The sequence below is a fragment of the Nicrophorus vespilloides genome, unplaced genomic scaffold, assembly GCF_001412225.1.
Source record: "Nicrophorus vespilloides isolate i.1.1-1 unplaced genomic scaffold, Nicve_v1.0, whole genome shotgun sequence".
Classification (NCBI taxonomy): domain Eukaryota; kingdom Metazoa; phylum Arthropoda; class Insecta; order Coleoptera; family Silphidae; genus Nicrophorus; species Nicrophorus vespilloides.
The window spans coordinates 424,960-435,259 of record NW_017097317.1 but is presented as its reverse complement, the minus strand read 5'-3'; the positions used below and the strand labels follow the sequence as shown (position 1 = coordinate 435,259).

At 32.3% G+C, this 10,300-nt stretch overlaps 2 protein-coding genes across 2 annotated transcripts in view; both read left to right on the top strand.

Annotated features, from left to right (window-relative positions):
• Positions 1-1,072: 1,072 nt before the first annotated feature.
• LOC108559776 (nischarin) lies at positions 1,073-2,994 on the top strand. The gene is made up of 4 exons (XM_017917123.1): positions 1,073-1,765; positions 1,825-2,016; positions 2,069-2,236; positions 2,291-2,994. Exons 1-4 carry the CDS (start codon positions 1,325-1,327, stop codon positions 2,846-2,848), a joined length of 1,359 nt encoding a protein of 452 aa, XP_017772612.1. The 5' UTR covers positions 1,073-1,324; the 3' UTR covers positions 2,849-2,994.
• A 691-nt stretch (positions 2,995-3,685) lies between these two features.
• The window catches only part of LOC108559788 (phosphatidylinositol 3-kinase regulatory subunit gamma), a 48,652-nt gene continuing 42,037 nt past the window's right edge, over positions 3,686-10,300 (top strand). The window contains exons 1-4 of the mRNA XM_017917135.1: positions 3,686-4,377; positions 4,446-4,523; positions 4,581-4,652; positions 4,708-4,755. Coding sequence (XP_017772624.1) covers positions 4,200-4,377; positions 4,446-4,523; positions 4,581-4,652; positions 4,708-4,755 — 376 coding nt within the window. The 5' untranslated portion in view covers positions 3,686-4,199. The remainder of the gene's footprint in view (positions 4,378-4,445; positions 4,524-4,580; positions 4,653-4,707; positions 4,756-10,300) is intronic.

The window sequence follows — 10,300 nt, the reverse complement described above, 5'->3', positions numbered from 1 at the left end:
TATATGTATGTTTGGTTGCAGATTGTTTCCTAAATATTCCGAAAGATGTCTCTGCTTGTAAAAATTAATACGCATAAAAGTCGAAAAGTAATTAGCTATAGCAGCTATAATCTTATATTTACGCTCATTTTAATCTGTGTATATTCAAGATCAATATCCATTTATAACATTCTTCTGGGAGCTCATCTTTACGAAAATACAAGGCTTTTTCGAAGACGCTATTTTCCCCAACTCATTTTTGAAATACCAAAGTTTGTTAATTAATTACGAGGACACCATTGCAGCTACAAATTAAAATTTGGACTCATTCTAATTCGTGTCTATTCAAGATCAACATCCATTTATAACATTCTTCTGGGAGCTCCAGTTTACTAAAATACAGATCATTATCCAAGTCGTTGTGTTCCTATTTGTTTCAAAGTGTATGTATATGTTTGGTTGCAGACTGTTTCCTGAATATTCCGAAAAATGTCTCTGCGTCTGTAAATTAAATCGCATAAAACTCGAAAAGTAATAATAAGAAGAAGCATTTAAAGTATTATATTGAAGTAATAACATAAGATTCATTCAAGCACTATTCTGATATGTTTATTAAAATTAGAACGTTTTTAAGAAAGTGATTAAAAATATGTATGCTATCATCTACCAAATGATTTGCATCTATAAATGCAGCGTGGGAGGCGAAAAGATTTAGTCATAGTATAATAAAAGTCTTAGAATTCTATTTCTTTGAATTATGAATGATGTTAATACATCCTGAATGCTGTATTTTTTTTAAGAGATTTATATTAATTTATTTATTGATATAAATCTCTGCCCCTTTCGGGTTTAACAGCCACCACAAATTTTTGTTGGTTTTTGGGAATTTAACCAACGACCTTTCATATCAGATTTTCGTGATACGATTTTGATTTTAGTAATTCTCAGTGTTGTTAATAGATGGTTCTACAATCTATAACGTGCGATAGAATCAAAGTTTGAGTTTAACATGATTATAATTAAATTTTTAGTAGTTGGCAACCTTTAAAATTACATAAATTTTCAATAATAATTTCAGATTTTTATTGAAATATTGTATTAGCTATGGGGTTTGATTTAAGTGAAAATAAATTAGTTTATTTTGAATTATAACGGTAACTAACCGTCTTTTGGCGGTGGTGTAACGAACTTCGAAAAAAAGAAGAGAATTCGCGCGAACCAGCAGAAACAACCGACCATTGCGTTGCAAATAGTCATCAGTAGCAGTCGCAGTTGTTTTTAAAAATTCTTTCTGCAAGTTAGAGAAATGATGTGATCATTGAACAACTAAGTCATAATTATAACGATGGCGAGTTATTGGTCTAATCTGGCGTCGACGAACGTCCAGATCCCAGTTAGTGAAGAGGTTAGTGGGATAACCCATTACCGTATTAATATGAGCGTTGGCAAGGTTCAGTGGACAGTATTACACCGGTACCGCGAATTTTATGCTCTCCATCAGACCCTTGTCTCAGAACATGGACTTGCACAAGACCAGCTCCCACCAAAAAGATTACTGAGGAATAAGTGTCCTTACTTTATTGAGAAAAGGAGACATGGTTTGGAACAATATCTCCGTTACACACTAATTTACCTTAGGCAAGCTATGCCACAACACTACTACGAGTTTCTGGAATTCCAGCATTATGACACTTTCTATATGCTACAAGCACAGGCATCTTACTTTTACAATGAAGCTGATAATATTTTATCTACTACGAACTCGTTTTTCTTTAATACATTGCAGGTAAATATTATTTTATTTTTAATGTTTTGCATTTCAATTAATATTTCTTTTTTTTCCAGCTACATGCAATTGGAGAATGTGTCAGGGGACCTTCCCCATATGTATACAACGTAGACAGATCTACTGATATTAGTCATGTTTTGGACTTTTGTTCGAAGCTTAATAAGCTCACTCTTAGAGGTGATAAGTCTATGCACATGAATAGTAATATTATACCTAATGAGTTACCCATAGAATTTTCACCATTTAAGGTATAATTGTTATTTATTTAAGAAGGAATATTTCTAATTAGCTTTATTCTAGGTACTACGGCAATTGGATGTTATAGGGATAAATATGGAGATGGTTACATCAGCGGACAGTTTGCGAGCATCGTTAGTGGAATTACGTGTACTAAATAATGGTTTAACTAGCATAATGCAAGTGCTGCAATGTGACGTTCTGCACAAAAGCACGATGGATACGAAAATGGTAATTAATATCTTTTGGTATTTAGAAGAAAATATTTATTTGATTTTTTTTCAGATTTGGACTAGCTTAACTTTATTGGATCTGAGTTCCAATAATTTAGACAGGATTGATGAGACTATCAAACTACTACCCAATTTAGAGAGATTGATATTGAATAATAACAAAATTAAGCAATTAGATAACCTGTTTATGTTATCAAATTTACGCCATCTACATCTTTCCAATAATAAACTTGTGAAGTGCGATGATATGCACACCAAGTTAGGTAATATCACGACATTGGATCTCTCTCAAAATGGTTTGTGGAGAGTTGATGGCCTTTCTAAACTATATTCCTTGGAACACCTTGATTTAAGTACAAACAATATCATGAAAGTAGAGAATGTAGCATGTTTAGGCAATCTGCCATGCCTGGAGAATATCTCTTTAACAGGAAACCCTGTATCTACTACTATTGATTATAGAGTCAAGGTTCTTGAATACTTTAAAGAGAATTATGTAGAAATATGTTTGGATAATGAAAAGCCTACACAGCAAGAATTAGATAAAGTTGGAGTGCTGAGGGCACTAAGAATTGTCAGGGAGGGCAAGCGTCCTTCATTTAATAATTGATATCGTTTTGTTCATTCAGTTTTGTTTTTCAAGTATTATAGCTAAAAAGCTTTATTTCTGTTGATTTGTCCAACACTATTAGTTAATGTTTTAATGTAATATGTGTGTACACAGTTACACTTTGTGATAACAAGTAATATATATATTGTATATATAATTAGATGAGTTTGTGTTCATGTCAATTTTAAGTATTTATGTTTGTTTATATATATATATATTTATTTGTATGTATATAGTATTTCACGAACACAAACTCTACTAGAATGAAAAGTGATATGAGGTATAATAGTATTTAGGTGTTAAAATATTTTGTTTATATTATTATGTATTTTAAATTATGACAATAGTTTATGAGATTATGTTACTGATTTTGTCTTCAAAAGCGGTATCAGACAGGAAGTGACGCAATGATATTTTAAAAGTCGCCACTTCCTGCATAACAAATATTGCTCAGGGATATTATAAAACTTTTTGTTTGTTTAATTTCCATAGACAAAATCACCTGTAGTGGTTTAACCAATTTTATATACAGAGTGTATTTTTTTCAGTTTATTTGTTGTTAACGTTTTTAAAGTAGTGTATGTGTTATTGGCTTAGTCATATTTCTTTTCGTGTTTTATGCATAATAAAAAAATGCAATTTTAAAAAAAATAATATGGCATTAAGAGTTCTATGACTTCTTCACCCTTCGCCGTTTGTGGAGCAATGAAATCGGAAAGTATATACAATGGGGCAGTGGATCATTGGGTGGGGGGTTGAAAATGCAGTACCTTAAAAGGGTATTGGTAGGGTAGGGAGTGAGTTGGTAGCATTCTGACGTTTAATAGGTAACATTCCGTCTCTCTCCTACCGCGCAGGGTCTAGCTTGAATCCTTGTAGTGTCTCTGTCAGTTGCTGTCCTCAGTTTGTGACTACGGACGCCATTATTTGATTTAGTGAATATAAAGTTCTGTTTCGATATACCGAGTGTTCGAGTTTCATGGAAATACTGGTCACGCTGCAGTAGTTTTGGGAGGATGCCCAACAGGAAACCAGCTCGAACGCGATTCCTAACCAAAAAGTCGATAGCATCATAGCACCGCTGCAAATGCTCCCCAGGATTTTGGGTTTCTTACAGAAAAAGCAATAAGTTTTGTTTAAAGTGCCTTGTTCTTTCCTGCTGTGTCAACGTTGTGATATATAATGAAGCAATATTAGAGAAGAAACCAGATCAAAATGAGCTGGACAATGATGGGTACAAGTACCCAAGGAAATTAGACATGTTTAGGTCTGTGAATCAAAACATTTACAGTCGGACTATAATGCAAGTAAGGTTGCTCTCTCAAAAGACAGTGTTCAGTTCTATCAAATTATGGATGCTGCATACTACCAAGCTATGCACAGCTTTGTGCCAGACCTGCACAACAGCAATGCTTTACCAGTTAAGAGGGGTGACATACTCTTAGTATATGTACAAAGAGTATCGGGTTGTCCAAAAGGGTGGCTGTATGCCTACCACCAAACCAAGCACATCAAAGGATATGTACCTGGTGAGTCATCCAAAACCCAAAGCATTCTTCAACTAAAAACTAATCTAATCTTATGTGAATACTTTCAGTTGAAGTACTCAAGTACATTGGTTCAGAGACAAGTCACCATCTTCAAAGTGCTGAACAACAAGGGGGCACCACATCAGGTAACACTCATAATTTTCAAATAAAAACAATAAACTCATTACTTTCATTTTTTTCAGAGACTGAATTACACAATACTAGTCATCAATTTACAATAATTTATATTTCAAATCCAATCCAGTGTGTTCACTGTAAGTATACAAAAGTTTAATACTATTCTAAATTCTTAATTGTATTATCTTTTAGGCAAAGACTATTTATGGGATATAGGGAAGATTGCTATACAATGTTCAGGTACAGATATATTTCCTTTTTCTTTTGCATTATTATTATTACTTTCTTATTATATTACGAATTAGCCCATTTTCAAACACGCACCACGTTTTATCAAATATTATCAGGTTCATAGAAGAAAAAACATTAGTATTACTAATAATATGTTTCACTGTACCACCATCTCTTAGAGCCCGCGAACAGCTCAGAGCTTCAATCACTGCACGCCCGATGGCGCCAGTCGTTTCAAATATTACTTGCATAAGATGTGTACCACAATCGAATAAAGCTCTTTCGCGCTTATCAATGCCAATTGTATCAGATTTCCTAGAAAGCAAATTAATGTCTGATGGATATTCAATTTAACAAATTCTTAAAAGCACACTGTTCTTAGATTCATTTTATGATCAAATTGAATAGTACTAAAAAATATTAAACACTATTTTCACGTCTTATGATATTTATCATATACAGTTTTATAATAAATTCCGCCTAAATAAGTTAATTAACTTAACGAAATGAGTATTTACTATTTTACATTGCTTATTTCTCAATATACTTGATGTTTAAACAACTTATACTTAACTTAAATCTGAAGACACAATTCATATATTAATATTGGTATAAAAAATTGTGTATTAGTTTAAAGCTCAGAAAAACTTATTACTTAAACATATTTATTGGACACAATGTGAGCCAAAGGGTCTTTTCGCTTATATTTTCTCAAATTTTAGTATTTAGTGCATTTAGCCTACGCTCTGATAATTTGATCTTGAAATCGTCTACTACTTCGTCGTAGAAATGGCAGAGACCTTAGTTGTCTTCTAACAATTGAAATCGTTAATAAATGGTATCATTGAAGGGAATTGAATAATTCGGTTTTGAAATTGAAGGCCTCTGTCGGAATGCTACAGATGTCACTAACGGCGACAATTGGCGGCAGATCTAGGCACCGTTTCGAAATGGAATAAAGATTGTACCCGAGGTCATAGCATCCATTAGTGCTTAATTTGTTGCAGCCGGACACTTAAAATGTTAATAGCTCATAAAGTCTTCGATTCAAATTCGCTGCATAATTATTAAACATATTACTTCATTTCCAACATATTTCGCGAATATATTGAAACTACGTATTTCGTGTTCATTGGTTTTCCACGAAGATGGTAAATGCTGCTCTTCAAATTCATAGCTATCGTTAAAGTATTGGCATTAATCGCTTTATATCGCCGCTTTATCAGGTCTTTTATCAGAGGCTAATTTCTTGATAGCATGAGGAGATCACGCTTTTCAAATGTAGTACACTGATGAGTACATTGAGCCTACTTGGGGAAGTGGAAGATGCAGTTGTTTGAATTACGTGAAATACCTATTTCATTTATCTAAAGCTAAGTTCACTTCATGATTAAGATGCTACACTTTCGGTTTTAATCTTATGTCGATAGTGACTTCACTTAAAAGTTCATTTTTAGAGTTACTACTTCAATTTTCATATTCGATTCGTCATTACATCAATTCATTAAATACAATGGGTTTAGTTCTTCTAATACTAAAAACTAGCACATAATTCATAATTCTAGAAGTTACATTTATTATTCAAAGACTAATTTATTTGAACTATAATAAAGTAATTTGTTTGTTTTATTACATATTTTGTATTATTTAAATTGTCACACACATCCAATTTTTACCTAAGATATAAACCAAATTTCTTAAACTACAAAAAAAGTTATTATTAGATAATAAATAAGAAAATTTAGTTGACAGTAAAATAATAAGTAATAATTTATTTAAAAAAAATATGAGATGTACCCTAATTTTAAGAACATTTCTTCTTGTAAAATAGTCTGTAAATTACGGTAACTAAAGTGTGTCTAAATATTGTAGTTTAAACTTGTAGGGCATTTGATATAAGTTTCAATGATGAATGAACTTTTCGGAAACTCAATACTAGGATATTTTTTAAAGTTGGATTTAGTGATGATAGTTGTATGATACATGCATGCAATTAAGTTATTATATGCAAAAAGGATGATTTGTAGAAGAATTCGCTAACAAACAGAGATACAAAAAAAGCAAAGTATTAATGTAATTTCTGTATTGTTTGGCGAAGGCAGACAACCTGGAGGCGAAATCAATTATTTGCGATACAAGATGGACTCTTCCTGTACACAGGCCGTAATTTGTTCGAAGCTGCATCCAGAGCTTATCGGAGCACCGCGGAGGAACAATTCCGCATCGATATTATTACGGTGATTACTTATATAAATAACAAATTGTATCAAGATCGCGCGATTGTATGCAAATTGACGCTTCCCTCGCAGGATAATAGGTGTCAGCACCAGCAGCGAACGTAGAGCTTCCACTCAATACGTCTTTTGTGCAACATGTAATTCAACTAATGATTCAATATTAATTATCCTACATTGTAGGACTAATTACATGTTACTGAATGGACGCAGTTTGTTTTCGCCAGTTACATACATTGTATTGAATTACGTACGTCCAAGTGAAATTTTCGTGCTGGACAGAAATTTAATTACGCTCGTCAAGTTTTACATTACAACCGCATCGACGAATTCGCATTCACCTTTCTGCATATTATTTTTTTTATATTTATTTATTCATTTACTTTTGTTTTCGTCCGTGTGTTATGGTCAGGACAGCTACCTATACTCGCGCACATCCATAATTACTACTACAGTTTGTTGTTTCGTTTTACCGCGATTTGCAGAAAACTACGCGCCACGTGGGTGACGTAAGTGGTTGAAAATTTCGCATTTTCCTGCTGATCCTGCCGTTTTTTGACACGTCCGACTCTACAAACTGCTGCATTATTTTCTAGAAACAGCAAAACTTACACTTGACCAATTTTAGCAATGGACGAGTTGAGACCGATGTTTTTCGATTCATATTGTTCATTTATGCACATGTGCTGCAGCGCCTACACCTCTCGCCGCTCCCCGTTCGTTCATTTTGCTATTAATCTGCTCTGAAACTACTTGACCTACGAAAGTTAGAGGTTAAGGAATTGAAATGAATTGATATCTGTCATTTTTGTGACCTTTTCGGCTCAAAGTTTAATCAGTTACAGGTTGGCATGTGCAGACACACATCGTTCTATTGTTGATGCATGCTCACAAAACCAAATCTGTACCATCCTGCATGGTATAGATCATCCTGCATTCGCACCTATACCAATTATCACCATTCCTCGCCCGAAATGCACACCAGCGAATTTCAATCGAACGAACAAATTGTTGCTGTAAACATTCGTAACGTACGGAAAACAAATTGTGCGCATTCACACTTCGATTGGTGAGATTTTTTGTTCCTGTGTAAATAATGTAATTGCATTCGAGCTCACAAGGTGATCGATTGCGGAGAACGGCTTCATCAGGTTATTGAACAATTTAAAGTCGAAAATATACGTATTTTAAAGACATTGTAAATTGTTTTTAAACACTCGAACGTCTGCGTGTTCAAGAAATTTGCGACGACGGAAAATTGTTATTGTTTGTTCGTATTAGTTTTGTTTTCTTCTCTGTACCTCCTCTATTCTTTTATATATTTAGACGTCTGGAAGTGGCATTGGTATTCTTCTATTGTCATTATGATATTGTTGTTTGCGATCGAGGAATAAAAAAAACGCATTGCCACCATATTTCTGCATCTTCATCTCGGATTTCCGTTTTTTGCATCGCGACACGAGGCGCTCTTCTCCAACTATATGCATTTGCATACGCAACTCGCCAACATCAATGCCTCAATTATGTAACAACGACGTTATATAAATGGAACTGTATCATCCGCGAACGCGTGAATAATAAACGACTGCAGAAGTTGAAAATAACTTTAATTAGTGGAGAACATATTAATTAAAATTATTATTTTACTGACTTTTTCGTTCCTCCCACACGTATATATTTTTTTTTGCGAACAGTGCGAGAAATTACCACTTGGTCCTCTGATTAACGCGAGAACTGCCTACGTGACCGATGGCATCCTGATGCATGCATAAAAAGATATGTTTCGAAAATAATCATAATGAATAGAGAATGTTATAATTTAAATATGTTATTTGCCGGAATTGGTAATAATTTCATTCAAATTTTCTTTTCGAAAATCTTAATGGTGTTGGCGTTAAGCAATCTTTGTAGTACAATTTCGTATTATTTTCTTCTCTCCAAATAATGCTATACTTTATTCAAGATTTATGTTAATAACATGCGTTTGCAAGCTTTTTTTTATGGTTCCAATGCTCCACCACATCTTTTTGCACATGCTTTTAAATGTTAAATTTATTTCAAAGCTTGTTTACATTGGTTTATCAGGATCTCAATCGCGTTGCTAGAATATTAATACAATTGTAATTCTTCTGATTCTTGAACTATCTTTTAAAGACAACACATATTCTTCTAATTTATAGAATTCATCATTAGATACTAAAACTCTTCATTCTGTTATACAAAACTTCGAAACTGATAAAAATTATGTAATAAATTTGATACATTTATATAGTTGCACAAGGCATAATTTATATACAAACTTTTTAGACTTGTTTAGATTTGGTCACACTAAACCATTCAAATCATATCTATCCACAATGAATCATTCAATAGAAAACAAATATTAGATTAGAACTTAAGTAGATTCTTTTAGAAAGAAAGATGTTCCAAGTGGTAACTTTTGTTACCGAAATACGCAGTTTCGTAAAAACAAACTGTTGAATCTGCGCCCGCAAATGGATAAAAAATACATTTTTCCGTATTAACACATTGATTAGATAAGTATTTCAGTATGATCTATAATTTCATCCTTATTATATCGATATATTTAATGTTATTCAATTAATTATATAATTATCTGTTTTCATATATGTACATCACGTACTTAAGTTTCTACTCGCTGTAGAAATTGTATTTCACTTCGCAGATAAAAGTTTTCAGATTATAGTATGATGAATTATCATAGATAATTGAACGACCTTTTCCAAAATGCAAAATGTTTCAATTACAATATGCAAGTTTTATTGGTGGTGGATTTTACAAATTCATGCCAGGTACGCGCATTCAATTGTGAAAATCCGGCTTTCTAGTAGAACATCAACATTTTTGTTGCTCCTAACTGCTTTAAAACATAATTCAATTTTTTTTAAAGAAGATTTTATAATATCACAGCATTTACAGAGTTATCTCACGTAAACTTTAAGAAATTTTACTTTACATCTTAGATTATAAAAAAAAAATATTTTAATAAGAATTTAAGTAAATGTTTTGTCTCTAAGCTTATTTTCAATGAAATTTAATCAGTAGTAAAAAATATGAATTTACCCCTTTGGCCATTTTAACAAAAAGTAATTTACAAACTTTAATTAAAAAAATATGTTTTTTTTATAAAAATTAACAAATTAGTTTTTGATGAAATTAAATTTCACTTTAGTAAATATATAAAAAAAAACAACAAAGTATTTAATGAAATATTCCCGAAAAGAAAATCAAAATAGTATTTGAAATATGGAAAATTTAATAAATATAAAACATATTATTAATAATAAAATGATTAAAAA